The following is an 18,477-nucleotide window of genomic DNA, read 5'->3' as shown; positions in this document are numbered from 1 at the left end:
CCTGCCTTAAAGACTGGCAGGCAGCAGACACTCAATCAGAAAAATTACACAGCCATGTTTTTAGAGGCTACACATGGATACATAATAAAACAATATTCTAAAAAATTTGGGGAAAAAAAACAACTGAACCTGAACCTTCAAAACAGTGAAGGTTCAGTCTCAACTTTGTATCCAGTGTCATCCGTTGTGTTGCTTGCTACCTAGACATTTCTTAACCAGACCAAAACGACACATTACCAGCTTTACAAAGTCTAGTTTACTGCTTAGACTGTGCAAAATACAATAACTTAAACTTGTGCTATAGAGTTTCATAACCAAAACGTATCATTCATATATGTTTTCATCCACATAAAACATGCCCAAACTAGAATTTCACCTATTTACAACAATTACCAAGTATACACACATACATGCACTTTTGAAGTACATTTTTGAGTTTGCTGTCGTAGTAATAGTAGTACTAGTATTAGTAATAATACCCATTTGAGAAGTACAAGCAGGTACATGGCACATACAATAAAGCATCAGCCCAAACCAAAGTATTTCAGTAGAATATTTTAACTGACATGAGTATAAGTATAACTGTATGGTAGTTCAGTCCATATTGTCGGGTCGGTCTAACTAACAATTTACACCTCAAATGCAGGGAACTTTGCTCTCATTGGCTGCAGGAGGTCAGCCAGGAAGTAGATGGTACCGGCCATACCTAGGAGGGAATAAAAAGCATAACAGGTTGAGTTTACAAGATTATATAGATTTTAACAATTATTATTCTTATTATTATTGGATTTATTATTCATATATGTAATTGATTATTTAACTGAGGATTGTTTGTGGTAATAACAGTGTTGAACATTTAAAGGAACTGTAAGTATCATGTAGTAAAAAAGGTACTGCAGATAGAGACACATACAAGTTTTCTCATTCTCAGTTTCTGGACACGTCTCATGTGAAAGCTCAGAACCTCCAGAGTTCACACTGAGCTGCACAGGCTGCACTAGCTCTCAGTTTGGGGAGGTTAATACATACTTTAATATTTTAAATTGTACAATGCAACAATTATCAGTGGAATTTTCCCACTCGTCTCCAATACACGGCTGGTTTGATACTAAAAAAGGTGGAGGTCTGTGGCTGGGACGTGAATAATACCAGGATTGGGTAAGAGGCGGCCATGTTGAAAATGTGTTACCTTCAAACAGGGAGAACGGCGTGTCAGGTGTGCGACAACCGTGTCTGCCATAGTTCATGCACCAGTCTGCGAACTGTAGAGAGAGAAGGAGGGAGAGAGTGAAAGAGATAAGGGGACAGGGAAAGAGATAGGGGTGAGAGCCAGGGAGAGAGAGACAAAGAGAGAGGGTGAGAGACAGGGAAAGAGACAGAGGGAGAGAAACGGAGAGCGACAGGGAAAGAGAGAGAGAGGGAGAGAGAGATGGAGAGAGACAGGGAAAGAGACGGAGAGAAACAGGGAAAGAGACGGAGAGAGGAGAGAGAGACAGGGAAAGAGACGGCGAGAGAGAGGGAGAGACGGGGAAAGAGACGGAGAGAGACAGGGAGAGAGACGGACAGAGAGAGGGGAAAGAGACGGAGAGAGACAGGGAGAGAGACGGAGAGAGAGATGGAGAGAGACGACGAGAGACAGGGAAAGAGACAGACAGAGAGGGAGAGAGAGAGACAGGGAAAGAGATGGAGAAAGACAGGGAGAGAGGGAAAGACAGGAGAGAGAGAGATAAAAATAGATAGGATGAGGGAGGGAAAGAGAAATTAAAAAAGAGGGATAGAGACAGCAGTGAGCGAGAGGGAGGGAGGGAGAGAGGGAAGATGGCAGAGGGAATAAGAGAAGTAACAGGTAAGAGACATGGAGAAAGGAGGAGAGAGAGTTAAAAAGAGGTGCCCAGAGAGGGAGAAAAAGAGAGAGAGACAAAGGGAGAGAGCGAGAGGATGGAAAGAGACAAAAAAGAGGGAAGAGAAGAGAGGGAGAAGAAAGAAGAGAGAGAAAAGAGAGAGGGAGAGAAGAGACAAGAGAGAGAAAGAGAGAAGAGATAGGGGAGAAAAGAGAAGAGGGAGAGATTATCATTCCATTATGAGACTGAGCTTTAGGGGGTAAATCTTTGGCGCAGTACAGGTGCTTGGGGTTAGCTTTAGTCGGGTTAGGGTTAGTTAGTAGGTTGTTAAGTCTGCTCTCACCATGCAGGAGTGCTACATGTACTTGGTTTAGTGTTAGTTGGTCGAGTTATTTTAGTTGGGTTAGTTTGTAGGTTGGCGAGTGTGGTCTCACCATGCAGGCGCGGTACAGGTGCTTGGGGTCCCCCGTGTGCCGGTACAGGGACAGGAAAGTGTAGGCGTTCCCGGCGGCTCCGTGGCAAAGGCCGTAGCCCTTCTTGAGCAGGCCGTACCTCCACACCACCTCCCCACACTGCAGAGCGTCCTCCAGGTATCCAGGGCCTCCAAACACCTGCAGAGAGAGGAAAAGACAGACCAGCTAAAGTCCGGATCACTGCTCATTCGGACTAATATTTACCTGATATCTGATTTTTAAATTAACGTGAATGTAAATGTAAAGTTAGTCACCAAATTTGGAAGAGAACATTAAAATATGAAACAAATTTTGCTCTTTAATTGAAAAAGGGTCAATTAGAACAGTTTGGAGCATTTTTCTTCACTTGCGACTTTTTAATTTATGATTTAAATTTTGATTAAATAAATAAATAACATAATAATGATAATAAAATAGAATTGGTAAAAAAGTCATACGTTTGATTTTCATAATAATTATTTCATTACTTTAATAAAAACTCCACATCTGTCCAGGAAAAACAACCTCTGCCAGATTTACAGTTAAATGCTTATTAATATGCTCTATCCCAGAAAAAAAATAATTAAAAAAAAATTCAAAAAGTATTATTTTTTATTTTATTTTAATGTCAGCACAGTCGTCTATATTACACTGAATATTTGGATGACAACCGCAACTACTTGATGACCACCTCTGAAATCTTTTCTTCCATAGTCGACTCAAGAAAATGTTACAATTAACCTTAATAATAAAAACTGTTCAAAAACACAACAGATATGACTTGATTCGACCACAAGAGAGCACTGTTAGCCTGTCTACTGAATCACCTCTTTCTATACTTAAGGTAGAATGTTACAGAGCCTCTTAAGAGTAAAAGTATCTTGGGTAGCACTTTAAAATCAACCTGACAATAGATTTTGTAATGGTACTTTGTGAAGTATTCTGTGTAGTACTTTCTCTATTACCTTGTAGGCCTGCAGCAGCATGTAGACGACCCCCGGAGATCCGTGACACCAGTGCACCAGCAGGTCCCGCTCGTCCCCCACACAGGGAGGGTAGTTTCCAGAGGGGAACTTAAGGCCGCACACATAGTCTACGCTGGGCTTCACCAGTCTGTGCAACTGCTCCACTGAAGACACCAACCCGGGCTGACAGACAGGGGGCAGTGTCCAGTGAGAAACAAATATCATATTCAAGCTACACACAGATCTGTTTGTAGTATTATTGTTGAATTCCTAAAATTTAATTGAATAAACATAAACTGTCCTTGTTTTTAATAGTTTCTAAAGTGAATAAAGGGCCCATATTACACTATTTTCTGATTTATGTTACAATGTTTCCTCATCAAAAACAGACGTGGAGTTGTGTTTTGTTTCATTCACACATGTTTAACTCACAAACTCTGCATATTTAGGCTGAGTTCTTTTCTCAAACAGAAAAAAATCCTTGTCATGTCATGTGGTAATACAGGAAAAGCTCTACTGTGTTTTTAAACTCCATACACCTTCACTTGAGTCCTTTTGGTGTTTTCAGGCCAATCTCTACTGAACAAAAGGTAAAAGGTAGCCATTAACTGGAAAACTACCGTTTCATGACATCAAAAGGTGGAACTGCATTCTGAGCTTTGGAGATATAGACTAATAATAAAGGATTATTCAAACATGTGCAGATGAAACAAGACACAACTCCCGGAATGTTTTTGAGGAGGTAACAACATTATAACATAACGTAAAACTCACAAGAGTCAATTTCCTGTCCTTGTTTAGCCCTGGTTCAGTCCTGATTTCGTCCTGGTTTATCCTCAGTTCAGTCCTGGTTTAGTCCTGTTTTAGACCTAGTTTAGTCTTGGTTCAGTGAATTACACTGTGTTTTCATGTGGGATTTGCTTCTACCTGAGGCACCACCATTTGACTTTATCCATGCAACCCTCTGGTTTTCTTTTTCCATTGATCATCCATTTAAAGTGCTGTGACATCTGTACGTTGTGAATGCATGCATTCTGTAAACTGGCATCCTAGAGCTTCACCATTCCATGAGACAGGACCCAATGCAGTCCCAAAAGGTCACTGGATACAGTGTGGGCAGAAGCAGGTATTCGGACCATCACGGTGAGTGCTGCAGAGTCCAAGCATGTTCTCTTCCTGCTATGTTACAAACCTTAAACTCAAAATGGCATTATCAAGTAAAAAGACACAGTACTACTCACCTGAGAACTTGTGACAATATCTACCTGTACCTGTCATTATAAAACAACAAGAGAATGGTTAAACCCCACAGCGTAGGGACTTACAGTTCGCTGCCGTAGGGCCAGTAGCTGAAATGCCAGGTCTCCAGGGTCTCCTCAACCTCACGGACAGTGGAGGCAGACGTCCAGGTCTGTCCGGCTTCCTCCTCCGCCAGCGGATCCAACTCACCACCAGGTGGTGATCAGTTGACAGCTCAGCCCCTCTCTTCACCCGAGTGTCCAAGACACGCGGTCGGAGGTCAGATGACACGACAACAAAGTCGATCATCGACCTCCGACCTAGAGTGTCCTGGTGCCATGTGCACCGATGGACACCCTTGTGCTCGAACATGGTGTTTGTTATGGACAAGCTGTGACTAGCACAGAAGTCCAATAACAAAACACCGCTCGGGTTCAGATCGGGGAGGCCGTTCCTCCCAATCACGCCCCTCCAAGTGTCACTGTCGTCCCCCAGGAGAACAACGGAGTCCCCGGTTGGTGCACTGTCTAGTACCCCTCCCAAGGACTCCAAGAAGGCCGGGTACTCTGCACTGCTGTTTGGCCCGTAGGCCGACACAACAGTGAGAGACCTGTCCCTGACCCGAAGGCGCAGGGACGCGACCCTCTCGTTCACCGGAGTGAACCCCAACACGCAGCGGCTGAGCTGTGGGGCAATGAGCAAGCCCACACCAGCTCGCCGCCGCTCCCCGCGGGCAACGCCAGAGAAATGGAGAGTCCAACCCCTCTCAAGAAGTTGGGTTCCAGAGCCCGAGCTGTGCGTGGAGGTGAGGCCGACTATATCTAGCCGGTAACGCTCAACCTCCCGCACAAGCTCAGGCTCCTTCCCCCCCAGCGAGGTGACGTTCCACGTCCCCAGAGCTAGTCTCCATGTCCGGAGATCCAGTCGTCGAGGTCCCTGCCTTCGACTGCCGCCCGGATCTCTTTGCACCCGCCCCGCATGGCTCCTCCCGCAGGTGGTGGGTCCACGGGAGGACGGCCCCACGTCGTTCCTTCGGGCTGGGCCCGACCGGGCCCCGTGGGGAAAGGCCCGGCCACCAGGCGCTCGCTGGCGAGCACCCACCCCAGGCCTGGCTCCAGGGTGGGGCCCCAGTAACGCCAGTCCGGGCGACGTAACTGGCCTTGATCTTTTTCTTTCCATGGGGGGCTTCTCTAATGATATATTTACAAAGAAAACCCCTTTAATTTATTAAAAACATATATATATATATATATACATGGATGGCAGAGGGAATAAGAGAAGTAACAGGTAAGAGACATGGAGAAAGGAGGAGAGAGAGTTAAAAAGAGGTGCCCAGAGAGGGAGAAAAAGAGAGAGAGAGACAAAGGGAGAGAGCGAGAGGATGGAAAGAGACGAGAAAGAGGGAAGAGAAGAGAGGGTGAAGAAAGAAGAGAGAGAGAAGGAAGAGAGAGAACAGAGAGAGGGAGAGAAGAGACAAGAGAGAGAAAGAGAGAAGAGATAGGGGAGAAAAGAGAAGAGGGAGAGATTATCATTCCATTATGAGACTGAGCTTTAGGGGGTAAATCTTTGGCGCAGTACAGGTGCTTGGGGTTAGCTTTAGTCGGGTTAGGGTTAGTTAGTAGGTTGTTAAGTCTGCTCTCACCATGCAGGAGTGCTACATGTACTTGGTTTAGTGTTAGTTGGTCGAGTTATTTTAGTTGGGTTAGTTTGTAGGTTGGCGAGTGTGGTCTCACCATGCAGGCGCGGTACAGGTGCTTGGGGTCCCCCGTGTGCCGGTACAGGGACAGGAAAGTGTAGGCGTTCCCGGCGGCTCCGTGGCAAAGGCCGTAGCCCTTCTTGAGCAGGCCGTACCTCCACACCACCTCCCCACACTGCAGAGCGTCCTCCAGGTATCCAGGGCCTCCAAACACCTGCAGAGAGAGGAAAAGACAGACCAGCTAAAGTCCGGATCACTGCTCATTCGGACTAATATTTACCTGATATCTGATTTTTAAATTAACGTGAATGTAAATGTAAAGTTAGTCACCAAATTTGGAAGAGAACATTAAAATATGAAACAAATTTTGCTCTTTAATTGAAAAAGGGTCAATTAGAACAGTTTGGAGCATTTTTCTTCACTTGCGACTTTTTAATTTATGATTTAAATTTTGATTAAATAAATAAATAACATAATAATGATAATAAAATAGAATTGGTAAAAAAGTCATACGTTTGATTTTCATAATAATTATTTCATTACTTTAATAAAAACTCCACATCTGTCCAGGAAAAACAACCTCTGCCAGATTTACAGTTAAATGCTTATTAATATGCTCTATCCCAGAAAAAAATAATTAAAAAAAAATTCAAAAAGTATTATTTTTTATTTTATTTTAATGTCAGCACAGTCGTCTATATTACACTGAATATTTGGATGACAACCGCAACTACTTGATGACCACCTCTGAAATCTTTTCTTCCATAGTCGACTCAAGAAAATGTTACAATTAACCTTAATAATAAAAACTGTTCAAAAACACAACAGATATGACTTGATTCGACCACAAGAGAGCACTGTTAGCCTGTCTACTGAATCACCTCTTTCTATACTTAAGGTAGAATGTTACAGAGCCTCTTAAGAGTAAAAGTATCTTGGGTAGCACTTTAAAATCAACCTGACAATAGATTTTGTAATGGTACTTTGTGAAGTATTCTGTGTAGTACTTTCTCTATTACCTTGTAGGCCTGCAGCAGCATGTAGACGACCCCCGGAGATCCGTGACACCAGTGCACCAGCAGGTCCCGCTCGTCCCCCACACAGGGAGGGTAGTTTCCAGAGGGGAACTTAAGGCCGCACACATAGTCTACGCTGGGCTTCACCAGTCTGTGCAACTGCTCCACTGAAGACACCAACCCGGGCTGACAGACAGGGGGCAGTGTCCAGTGAGAAACAAATATCATATTCAAGCTACACACAGATCTGTTTGTAGTATTATTGTTGAATTCCTAAAATTTAATTGAATAAACATAAACTGTCCTTGTTTTTAATAGTTTCTAAAGTGAATAAAGGGCCCATATTACACTATTTTCTGATTTATGTTACAATGTTTCCTCATCAAAAACAGACGTGGAGTTGTGTTTTGTTTCATTCACACATGTTTAACTCACAAACTCTGCATATTTAGGCTGAGTTCTTTTCTCAAACAGAAAAAAATCCTTGTCATGTCATGTGGTAATACAGGAAAAGCTCTACTGTGTTTTTAAACTCCATACACCTTCACTTGAGTCCTTTTGGTGTTTTCAGGCCAATCTCTACTGAACAAAAGGTAAAAGGTAGCCATTAACTGGAAAACTACCGTTTCATGACATCAAAAGGTGGAACTGCATTCTGAGCTTTGGAGATATAGACTAATAATAAAGGATTATTCAAACATGTGCAGATGAAACAAGACACAACTCCCGGAATGTTTTTGAGGAGGTAACAACATTATAACATAACGTAAAACTCACAAGAGTCAATTTCCTGTCCTTGTTTAGCCCTGGTTCAGTCCTGATTTCGTCCTGGTTTATCCTCAGTTCAGTCCTGGTTTAGTCCTGTTTTAGACCTAGTTTAGTCTTGGTTCAGTGAATTACACTGTGTTTTCATGTGGGATTTGCTTCTACCTGAGGCACCACCATTTGACTTTATCCATGCAACCCTCTGGTTTTCTTTTTCCATTGATCATCCATTTAAAGTGCTGTGACATCTGTACGTTGTGAATGCATGCATTCTGTAAACTGGCATCCTAGAGCTTCACCATTCCATGAGACAGGACCCAATGCAGTCCCAAAAGGTCACTGGATACAGTGTGGGCAGAAGCAGGTATTCGGACCATCACGGTGAGTGCTGCAGAGTCCAAGCATGTTCTCTTCCTGCTATGTTACAAACCTTAAACTCAAAATGGCATTATCAAGTAAAAAGACACAGTACTACTCACCTGAGAACTTGTGACAATATCTACCTGTACCTGTCATTATAAAACAACAAGAGAATGGTTAAACCCCACAGCGTAGGGACTTACAGTTCGCTGCCGTAGGGCCAGTAGCTGAAATGCCAGGTCTCCAGGGTCTCCTCAACCTCACGGACAGTGGAGGCAGACGTCCAGGTCTGTCCGGCTTCCTCCTCCGCCAGCGGATCCAACTCACCACCAGGTGGTGATCAGTTGACAGCTCAGCCCCTCTCTTCACCCGAGTGTCCAAGACACGCGGTCGGAGGTCAGATGACACGACAACAAAGTCGATCATCGACCTCCGACCTAGAGTGTCCTGGTGCCATGTGCACCGATGGACACCCTTGTGCTCGAACATGGTGTTTGTTATGGACAAGCTGTGACTAGCACAGAAGTCCAATAACAAAACACCGCTCGGGTTCAGATCGGGGAGGCCGTTCCTCCCAATCACGCCCCTCCAAGTGTCACTGTCGTCCCCCAGGAGAACAACGGAGTCCCCGGTTGGTGCACTGTCTAGTACCCCTCCCAAGGACTCCAAGAAGGCCGGGTACTCTGCACTGCTGTTTGGCCCGTAGGCCGACACAACAGTGAGAGACCTGTCCCTGACCCGAAGGCGCAGGGACGCGACCCTCTCGTTCACCGGAGTGAACCCCAACACGCAGCGGCTGAGCTGTGGGGCAATGAGCAAGCCCACACCAGCTCGCCGCCGCTCCCCGCGGGCAACGCCAGAGAAATGGAGAGTCCAACCCCTCTCAAGAAGTTGGGTTCCAGAGCCCGAGCTGTGCGTGGAGGTGAGGCCGACTATATCTAGCCGGTAACGCTCAACCTCCCGCACAAGCTCAGGCTCCTTCCCCCCCAGCGAGGTGACGTTCCACGTCCCCAGAGCTAGTCTCCATGTCCGGAGATCCAGTCGTCGAGGTCCCTGCCTTCGACTGCCGCCCGGATCTCTTTGCACCCGCCCCGCATGGCTCCTCCCGCAGGTGGTGGGTCCACGGGAGGACGGCCCCACGTCGTTCCTTCGGGCTGGGCCCGACCGGGCCCCGTGGGGAAAGGCCCGGCCACCAGGCGCTCGCTGGCGAGCACCCACCCCAGGCCTGGCTCCAGGGTGGGGCCCCAGTAACGCCAGTCCGGGCGACGTAACTGGCCTTGATCTTTTTCTTTCCATGGGGGGCTTCTCTAATGATATATTTACAAAGAAAACCCCTTTAATTTATTAAAAACATATATATATATATATATATATATATACATGGATGGCAGAGGGAATAAGAGAAGTAACAGGTAAGAGACATGGAGAAAGGAGGAGAGAGAGTTAAAAAGAGGTGCCCAGAGAGGGAGAAAAAGAGAGAGAGAGACAAAGGGAGAGAGCGAGAGGATGGAAAGAGACGAGAAAGAGGGAAGAGAAGAGAGGGTGAAGAAAGAAGAGAGAGAGAAGGAAGAGAGAGAACAGAGAGAGGGAGAGAAGAGACAAGAGAGAGAAAGAGAGAAGAGATAGGGGAGAAAAGAGAAGAGGGAGAGATTATCATTCCATTATGAGACTGAGCTTTAGGGGGTAAATCTTTGGCGCAGTACAGGTGCTTGGGGTTAGCTTTAGTCGGGTTAGGGTTAGTTAGTAGGTTGTTAAGTCTGCTCTCACCATGCAGGAGTGCTACATGTACTTGGTTTAGTGTTAGTTGGTCGAGTTATTTTAGTTGGGTTAGTTTGTAGGTTGGCGAGTGTGGTCTCACCATGCAGGCGCGGTACAGGTGCTTGGGGTCCCCCGTGTGCCGGTACAGGGACAGGAAAGTGTAGGCGTTCCCGGCGGCTCCGTGGCAAAGGCCGTAGCCCTTCTTGAGCAGGCCGTACCTCCACACCACCTCCCCACACTGCAGAGCGTCCTCCAGGTATCCAGGGCCTCCAAACACCTGCAGAGAGAGGAAAAGACAGACCAGCTAAAGTCCGGATCACTGCTCATTCGGACTAATATTTACCTGATATCTGATTTTTAAATTAACGTGAATGTAAATGTAAAGTTAGTCACCAAATTTGGAAGAGAACATTAAAATATGAAACAAATTTTGCTCTTTAATTGAAAAAGGGTCAATTAGAACAGTTTGGAGCATTTTTCTTCACTTGCGACTTTTTAATTTATGATTTAAATTTTGATTAAATAAATAAATAACATAATAATGATAATAAAATAGAATTGGTAAAAAAGTCATACGTTTGATTTTCATAATAATTATTTCATTACTTTAATAAAAACTCCACATCTGTCCAGGAAAAACAACCTCTGCCAGATTTACAGTTAAATGCTTATTAATATGCTCTATCCCAGAAAAAAAATAATTAAAAAAAAATTCAAAAAGTATTATTTTTTATTTTATTTTAATGTCAGCACAGTCGTCTATATTACACTGAATATTTGGATGACAACCGCAACTACTTGATGACCACCTCTGAAATCTTTTCTTCCATAGTCGACTCAAGAAAATGTTACAATTAACCTTAATAATAAAAACTGTTCAAAAACACAACAGATATGACTTGATTCGACCACAAGAGAGCACTGTTAGCCTGTCTACTGAATCACCTCTTTCTATACTTAAGGTAGAATGTTACAGAGCCTCTTAAGAGTAAAAGTATCTTGGGTAGCACTTTAAAATCAACCTGACAATAGATTTTGTAATGGTACTTTGTGAAGTATTCTGTGTAGTACTTTCTCTATTACCTTGTAGGCCTGCAGCAGCATGTAGACGACCCCCGGAGATCCGTGACACCAGTGCACCAGCAGGTCCCGCTCGTCCCCCACACAGGGAGGGTAGTTTCCAGAGGGGAACTTAAGGCCGCACACATAGTCTACGCTGGGCTTCACCAGTCTGTGCAACTGCTCCACTGAAGACACCAACCCGGGCTGACAGACAGGGGGCAGTGTCCAGTGAGAAACAAATATCATATTCAAGCTACACACAGATCTGTTTGTAGTATTATTGTTGAATTCCTAAAATTTAATTGAATAAACATAAACTGTCCTTGTTTTTAATAGTTTCTAAAGTGAATAAAGGGCCCATATTACACTATTTTCTGATTTATGTTACAATGTTTCCTCATCAAAAACAGACGTGGAGTTGTGTTTTGTTTCATTCACACATGTTTAACTCACAAACTCTGCATATTTAGGCTGAGTTCTTTTCTCAAACAGAAAAAAATCCTTGTCATGTCATGTGGTAATACAGGAAAAGCTCTACTGTGTTTTTAAACTCCATACACCTTCACTTGAGTCCTTTTGGTGTTTTCAGGCCAATCTCTACTGAACAAAAGGTAAAAGGTAGCCATTAACTGGAAAACTACCGTTTCATGACATCAAAAGGTGGAACTGCATTCTGAGCTTTGGAGATATAGACTAATAATAAAGGATTATTCAAACATGTGCAGATGAAACAAGACACAACTCCCGGAATGTTTTTGAGGAGGTAACAACATTATAACATAACGTAAAACTCACAAGAGTCAATTTCCTGTCCTTGTTTAGCCCTGGTTCAGTCCTGATTTCGTCCTGGTTTATCCTCAGTTCAGTCCTGGTTTAGTCCTGTTTTAGACCTAGTTTAGTCTTGGTTCAGTGAATTACACTGTGTTTTCATGTGGGATTTGCTTCTACCTGAGGCACCACCATTTGACTTTATCCATGCAACCCTCTGGTTTTCTTTTTCCATTGATCATCCATTTAAAGTGCTGTGACATCTGTACGTTGTGAATGCATGCATTCTGTAAACTGGCATCCTAGAGCTTCACCATTCCATGAGACAGGACCCAATGCAGTCCCAAAAGGTCACTGGATACAGTGTGGGCAGAAGCAGGTATTCGGACCATCACGGTGAGTGCTGCAGAGTCCAAGCATGTTCTCTTCCTGCTATGTTACAAACCTTAAACTCAAAATGGCATTATCAAGTAAAAAGACACAGTACTACTCACCTGAGAACTTGTGACAATATCTACCTGTACCTGTCATTATAAAACAACAAGAGAATGGTTAAACCCCACAGCGTAGGGACTTACAGTTCGCTGCCGTAGGGCCAGTAGCTGAAATGCCAGGTCTCCAGGGTCTCCTCAACCTCACGGACAGTGGAGGCAGACGTCCAGGTCTGTCCGGCTTCCTCCTCCGCCAGCGGATCCAACTCACCACCAGGTGGTGATCAGTTGACAGCTCAGCCCCTCTCTTCACCCGAGTGTCCAAGACACGCGGTCGGAGGTCAGATGACACGACAACAAAGTCGATCATCGACCTCCGACCTAGAGTGTCCTGGTGCCATGTGCACCGATGGACACCCTTGTGCTCGAACATGGTGTTTGTTATGGACAAGCTGTGACTAGCACAGAAGTCCAATAACAAAACACCGCTCGGGTTCAGATCGGGGAGGCCGTTCCTCCCAATCACGCCCCTCCAAGTGTCACTGTCGTCCCCCAGGAGAACAACGGAGTCCCCGGTTGGTGCACTGTCTAGTACCCCTCCCAAGGACTCCAAGAAGGCCGGGTACTCTGCACTGCTGTTTGGCCCGTAGGCCGACACAACAGTGAGAGACCTGTCCCTGACCCGAAGGCGCAGGGACGCGACCCTCTCGTTCACCGGAGTGAACCCCAACACGCAGCGGCTGAGCTGTGGGGCAATGAGCAAGCCCACACCAGCTCGCCGCCGCTCCCCGCGGGCAACGCCAGAGAAATGGAGAGTCCAACCCCTCTCAAGAAGTTGGGTTCCAGAGCCCGAGCTGTGCGTGGAGGTGAGGCCGACTATATCTAGCCGGTAACGCTCAACCTCCCGCACAAGCTCAGGCTCCTTCCCCCCCAGCGAGGTGACGTTCCACGTCCCCAGAGCTAGTCTCCATGTCCGGAGATCCAGTCGTCGAGGTCCCCGCCTTCGACTGCCGCCCGGATCTCTTTGCACCCGCCCCGCATGGCTCCTCCCGCAGGTGGTGGGTCCACGGGAGGACGGCCCCACGTCGTTCCTTCGGGCTGGGCCCGACCGGGCCCCGTGGGGAAAGGCCCGGCCACCAGGCGCTCGCTGGCGAGCACCCACCCCAGGCCTGGCTCCAGGGTGGGGCCCCAGTAACGCCAGTCCGGGCGACGTAACTGGCCTTGATCTTTTTCTTTCCATGGGGGGCTTCTCTAATGATATATTTACAAAGAAAACCCCTTTAATTTATTAAAAACATATATATATATATATATATATACATGGATGGCAGAGGGAATAAGAGAAGTAACAGGTAAGAGACATGGAGAAAGGAGGAGAGAGAGTTAAAAAGAGGTGCCCAGAGAGGGAGAAAAAGAGAGAGAGAGACAAAGGGAGAGAGCGAGAGGATGGAAAGAGACGAGAAAGAGGGAAGAGAAGAGAGGGTGAAGAAAGAAGAGAGAGAGAAGGAAGAGAGAGAACAGAGAGAGGGAGAGAAGAGACAAGAGAGAGAAAGAGAGAAGAGATAGGGGAGAAAAGAGAAGAGGGAGAGATTATCATTCCATTATGAGACTGAGCTTTAGGGGGTAAATCTTTGGCGCAGTACAGGTGCTTGGGGTTAGCTTTAGTCGGGTTAGGGTTAGTTAGTAGGTTGTTAAGTCTGCTCTCACCATGCAGGAGTGCTACATGTACTTGGTTTAGTGTTAGTTGGTCGAGTTATTTTAGTTGGGTTAGTTTGTAGGTTGGCGAGTGTGGTCTCACCATGCAGGCGCGGTACAGGTGCTTGGGGTCCCCCGTGTGCCGGTACAGGGACAGGAAAGTGTAGGCGTTCCCGGCGGCTCCGTGGCAAAGGCCGTAGCCCTTCTTGAGCAGGCCGTACCTCCACACCACCTCCCCACACTGCAGAGCGTCCTCCAGGTATCCAGGGCCTCCAAACACCTGCAGAGAGAGGAAAAGACAGACCAGCTAAAGTCCGGATCACTGCTCATTCGGACTAATATTTACCTGATATCTGATTTTTAAATTAACGTGAATGTAAATGTAAAGTTAGTCACCAAATTTGGAAGAGAACATTAAAATATGAAACAAATTTTGCTCTTTAATTGAAAAAGGGTCAATTAGAACAGTTTGGAGCATTTTTCTTCACTTGCGACTTTTTAATTTATGATTTAAATTTTGATTAAATAAATAAATAACATAATAATGATAATAAAATAGAATTGGTAAAAAAGTCATACGTTTGATTTTCATAATAATTATTTCATTACTTTAATAAAAACTCCACATCTGTCCAGGAAAAACAACCTCTGCCAGATTTACAGTTAAATGCTTATTAATATGCTCTATCCCAGAAAAAAATAATTAAAAAAAAATTCAAAAAGTATTATTTTTTATTTTATTTTAATGTCAGCACAGTCGTCTATATTACACTGAATATTTGGATGACAACCGCAACTACTTGATGACCACCTCTGAAATCTTTTCTTCCATAGTCGACTCAAGAAAATGTTACAATTAACCTTAATAATAAAAACTGTTCAAAAACACAACAGATATGACTTGATTCGACCACAAGAGAGCACTGTTAGCCTGTCTACTGAATCACCTCTTTCTATACTTAAGGTAGAATGTTACAGAGCCTCTTAAGAGTAAAAGTATCTTGGGTAGCACTTTAAAATCAACCTGACAATAGATTTTGTAATGGTACTTTGTGAAGTATTCTGTGTAGTACTTTCTCTATTACCTTGTAGGCCTGCAGCAGCATGTAGACGACCCCCGGAGATCCGTGACACCAGTGCACCAGCAGGTCCCGCTCGTCCCCCACACAGGGAGGGTAGTTTCCAGAGGGGAACTTAAGGCCGCACACATAGTCTACGCTGGGCTTCACCAGTCTGTGCAACTGCTCCACTGAAGACACCAACCCGGGCTGACAGACAGGGGGCAGTGTCCAGTGAGAAACAAATATCATATTCAAGCTACACACAGATCTGTTTGTAGTATTATTGTTGAATTCCTAAAATTTAATTGAATAAACATAAACTGTCCTTGTTTTTAATAGTTTCTAAAGTGAATAAAGGGCCCATATTACACTATTTTCTGATTTATGTTACAATGTTTCCTCATCAAAAACAGACGTGGAGTTGTGTTTTGTTTCATTCACACATGTTTAACTCACAAACTCTGCATATTTAGGCTGAGTTCTTTTCTCAAACAGAAAAAAATCCTTGTCATGTCATGTGGTAATACAGGAAAAGCTCTACTGTGTTTTTAAACTCCATACACCTTCACTTGAGTCCTTTTGGTGTTTTCAGGCCAATCTCTACTGAACAAAAGGTAAAAGGTAGCCATTAACTGGAAAACTACCGTTTCATGACATCAAAAGGTGGAACTGCATTCTGAGCTTTGGAGATATAGACTAATAATAAAGGATTATTCAAACATGTGCAGATGAAACAAGACACAACTCCCGGAATGTTTTTGAGGAGGTAACAACATTATAACATAACGTAAAACTCACAAGAGTCAATTTCCTGTCCTTGTTTAGCCCTGGTTCAGTCCTGATTTCGTCCTGGTTTATCCTCAGTTCAGTCCTGGTTTAGTCCTGTTTTAGACCTAGTTTAGTCTTGGTTCAGTGAATTACACTGTGTTTTCATGTGGGATTTGCTTCTACCTGAGGCACCACCATTTGACTTTATCCATGCAACCCTCTGGTTTTCTTTTTCCATTGATCATCCATTTAAAGTGCTGTGACATCTGTACGTTGTGAATGCATGCATTCTGTAAACTGGCATCCTAGAGCTTCACCATTCCATGAGACAGGACCCAATGCAGTCCCAAAAGGTCACTGGATACAGTGTGGGCAGAAGCAGGTATTCGGACCATCACGGTGAGTGCTGCAGAGTCCAAGCATGTTCTCTTCCTGCTATGTTACAAACCTTAAACTCAAAATGGCATTATCAAGTAAAAAGACACAGTACTACTCACCTGAGAACTTGTGACAATATCTACCTGTACCTGTCATTATAAAACAACAAGAGAATGGTTAAACCCCACAGCGTAGGGACTTACAGTTCGCTGCCGTAGGGCCAGTAGCTGAAATGCCAGGTCTCCAGGGTCTCCTCAACCTCACGGACAGTGGAGGCAGACGTCCAGGTCTGTCCGGCTTCCTCCTCCGCCAGCGGATCCAACTCACCACCAGGTGGTGATCAGTTGACAGCTCAGCCCCTCTCTTCACCCGAGTGTCCAAGACACGCGGTCGGAGGTCAGATGACACGACAACAAAGTCGATCATCGACCTCCGACCTAGAGTGTCCTGGTGCCATGTGCACCGATGGACACCCTTGTGCTCGAACATGGTGTTTGTTATGGACAAGCTGTGACTAGCACAGAAGTCCAATAACAAAACACCGCTCGGGTTCAGATCGGGGAGGCCGTTCCTCCCAATCACGCCCCTCCAAGTGTCACTGTCGTCCCCCAGGAGAACAACGGAGTCCCCGGTTGGTGCACTGTCTAGTACCCCTCCCAAGGACTCCAAGAAGGCCGGGTACTCTGCACTGCTGTTTGGCCCGTAGGCCGACACAACAGTGAGAGACCTGTCCCTGACCCGAAGGCGCAGGGACGCGACCCTCTCGTTCACCGGAGTGAACCCCAACACGCAGCGGCTGAGCTGTGGGGCAATGAGCAAGCCCACACCAGCTCGCCGCCGCTCCCCGCGGGCAACGCCAGAGAAATGGAGAGTCCAACCCCTCTCAAGAAGTTGGGTTCCAGAGCCCGAGCTGTGCGTGGAGGTGAGGCCGACTATATCTAGCCGGTAACGCTCAACCTCCCGCACAAGCTCAGGCTCCTTCCCCCCCAGCGAGGTGACGTTCCACGTCCCCAGAGCTAGTCTCCATGTCCGGAGATCCAGTCGTCGAGGTCCCCGCCTTCGACTGCCGCCCGGATCTCTTTGCACCCGCCCCGCATGGCTCCTCCCGCAGGTGGTGGGTCCACGGGAGGACGGCCCCACGTCGTTCCTTCGGGCTGGGCCCGACCGGGCCCCGTGGGGAAAGGCCCGGCCACCAGGCGCTCGCTGGCGAGCACCCACCCCAGGCCTGGCTCCAGGGTGGGGCCCCAGTAACGCCAGTCCGGGCGACGTAACTGGCCTTGATCTTTTTCTTTCCATGGGGGGCTTCTCTAATGATATATTTACAAAGAAAACCCCTTTAATTTATTAAAAACATATATATATATATATATACATGGATGGCAGAGGGAATAAGAGAAGTAACAGGTAAGAGACATGGAGAAAGGAGGAGAGAGAGTTAAAAAGAGGTGCCCAGAGAGGGAGAAAAAGAGAGAGAGAGACAAAGGGAGAGAGCGAGAGGATGGAAAGAGACGAGAAAGAGGGAAGAGAAGAGAGGGTGAAGAAAGAAGAGAGAGAGAAGGAAGAGAGAGAACAGAGAGAGGGAGAGAAGAGACAAGAGAGAGAAAGAGAGAAGAGATAGGGGAGAAAAGAGAAGAGGGAGAGATTATCATTCCATTATGAGACTGAGCTTTAGGGGGTAAATCTTTGGCGCAGTACAGGTGCTTGGGGTTAGCTTTAGTCGGGTTAGGGTTAGTTAGTAGGTTGTTAAGTCTGCTCTCACCATGCAGGAGTGCTACATGTACTTGGTTTAGTGTTAGTTGGTCGAGTTATTTTAGTTGGGTTAGTTTGTAGGTTGGCGAGTGTGGTCTCACCATGCAGGCGCGGTACAGGTGCTTGGGGTCCCCCGTGTGCCGGTACAGGGACAGGAAAGTGTAGGCGTTCCCGGCGGCTCCGTGGCAAAGGCCGTAGCCCTTCTTGAGCAGGCCGTACCTCCACACCACCTCCCCACACTGCAGAGCGTCCTCCAGGTATCCAGGGCCTCCAAACACCTGCAGAGAGAGGAAAAGACAGACCAGCTAAAGTCCGGATCACTGCTCATTCGGACTAATATTTACCTGATATCTGATTTTTAAATTAACGTGAATGTAAATGTAAAGTTAGTCACCAAATTTGGAAGAGAACATTAAAATATGAAACAAATTTTGCTCTTTAATTGAAAAAGGGTCAATTAGAACAGTTTGGAG

General features: G+C 45.8%; 4 protein-coding genes across 4 annotated transcripts; all 4 read right to left on the bottom strand.

Moving 5' to 3' along the window:
• Nucleotides 1-302: 302 nt before the first annotated feature.
• LOC117393648 (glutathione S-transferase LANCL1-like) lies at nucleotides 303-4,691 on the bottom strand. Its single transcript, XM_033991639.2, has 4 exons — nucleotides 3,259-4,691; nucleotides 2,276-2,452; nucleotides 1,190-1,262; nucleotides 303-706 (listed from the first exon to the last, which is right to left on the bottom strand). The coding sequence occupies exons 1-4, from the start codon at nucleotides 3,481-3,483 to the stop codon at nucleotides 630-632; spliced, it is 552 nt and encodes a 183-aa protein (XP_033847530.1). The 5' UTR covers nucleotides 3,484-4,691; the 3' UTR covers nucleotides 303-629.
• Nucleotides 3,800-8,652, bottom strand: LOC117393651 (glutathione S-transferase LANCL1-like). The gene is made up of 4 exons (XM_033991643.2): nucleotides 7,213-8,652; nucleotides 6,231-6,407; nucleotides 5,657-5,687; nucleotides 3,800-3,837 (listed from the first exon to the last, which is right to left on the bottom strand). Exons 1-4 carry the CDS (start codon nucleotides 7,435-7,437, stop codon nucleotides 3,800-3,802), a joined length of 471 nt encoding a protein of 156 aa, XP_033847534.2. The 5' UTR covers nucleotides 7,438-8,652.
• Nucleotides 7,754-12,615, bottom strand: LOC117393649 (glutathione S-transferase LANCL1-like). The gene is made up of 4 exons (XM_033991640.2): nucleotides 11,176-12,615; nucleotides 10,193-10,369; nucleotides 9,611-9,641; nucleotides 7,754-7,791 (listed from the first exon to the last, which is right to left on the bottom strand). The coding sequence occupies exons 1-4, from the start codon at nucleotides 11,398-11,400 to the stop codon at nucleotides 7,754-7,756; spliced, it is 471 nt and encodes a 156-aa protein (XP_033847531.2). The 5' UTR covers nucleotides 11,401-12,615.
• On the bottom strand, nucleotides 11,717-16,573 carry LOC117393650 (glutathione S-transferase LANCL1-like). Its single transcript, XM_033991641.2, has 4 exons — nucleotides 15,134-16,573; nucleotides 14,152-14,328; nucleotides 13,574-13,604; nucleotides 11,717-11,754 (listed from the first exon to the last, which is right to left on the bottom strand). The coding sequence occupies exons 1-4, from the start codon at nucleotides 15,356-15,358 to the stop codon at nucleotides 11,717-11,719; spliced, it is 471 nt and encodes a 156-aa protein (XP_033847532.2). The 5' UTR covers nucleotides 15,359-16,573.
• Nucleotides 16,574-18,477: the final 1,904 nt, after the last annotated feature.

Source organism: Periophthalmus magnuspinnatus, unplaced genomic scaffold, assembly GCF_009829125.3.
Source record: "Periophthalmus magnuspinnatus isolate fPerMag1 unplaced genomic scaffold, fPerMag1.2.pri scaffold_73_arrow_ctg1, whole genome shotgun sequence".
Lineage (NCBI taxonomy): Eukaryota > Metazoa > Chordata > Actinopteri > Gobiiformes > Gobiidae > Periophthalmus > Periophthalmus magnuspinnatus.
This window is presented reverse-complemented; position numbering and strand designations above follow the sequence as displayed.

Coding starts and splice junctions, on each gene's coding strand:
- LOC117393648 (XM_033991639.2), bottom strand. CDS start 3,483: ATGATATTTGTTTCTCACTGGACACTGCCCCCTGTCTGTCAGCCCGGG. Junction 2,453..3,258: donor TGCTGCTGCAGGCCTACAAG/GTAATAGAGAAA, acceptor CTCTCTCTGCAG/GTGTTTGGAGGCCCTGGATA. Junction 707..1,189: donor GCCGTTCTCCCTGTTTGAAG/GTAACACATTTT, acceptor ATTCCCTCCTAG/GTATGGCCGGTACCATCTAC.
- LOC117393649 (XM_033991640.2), bottom strand. CDS start 11,400: ATGATATTTGTTTCTCACTGGACACTGCCCCCTGTCTGTCAGCCCGGG. Junction 9,642..10,192: donor ACCTGTACCGCGCCTGCATG/GTGAGACCACAC, acceptor ATATATCATTAG/AGAAGCCCCCCATGGAAAGA. Junction 7,792..9,610: donor ATGGAAAGAAAAAGATCAAG/GCCAGTTACGTC, acceptor CCTTTTGTTCAG/TAGAGATTGGCCTGAAAACA.
- LOC117393651 (XM_033991643.2), bottom strand. CDS start 7,437: ATGATATTTGTTTCTCACTGGACACTGCCCCCTGTCTGTCAGCCCGGG. Junction 6,408..7,212: donor TGCTGCTGCAGGCCTACAAG/GTAATAGAGAAA, acceptor CTCTCTCTGCAG/GTGTTTGGAGGCCCTGGATA. Junction 5,688..6,230: donor ACCTGTACCGCGCCTGCATG/GTGAGACCACAC, acceptor ATATATCATTAG/AGAAGCCCCCCATGGAAAGA.
- LOC117393650 (XM_033991641.2), bottom strand. CDS start 15,358: ATGATATTTGTTTCTCACTGGACACTGCCCCCTGTCTGTCAGCCCGGG. Junction 13,605..14,151: donor ACCTGTACCGCGCCTGCATG/GTGAGACCACAC, acceptor ATATATCATTAG/AGAAGCCCCCCATGGAAAGA. Junction 11,755..13,573: donor ATGGAAAGAAAAAGATCAAG/GCCAGTTACGTC, acceptor CCTTTTGTTCAG/TAGAGATTGGCCTGAAAACA.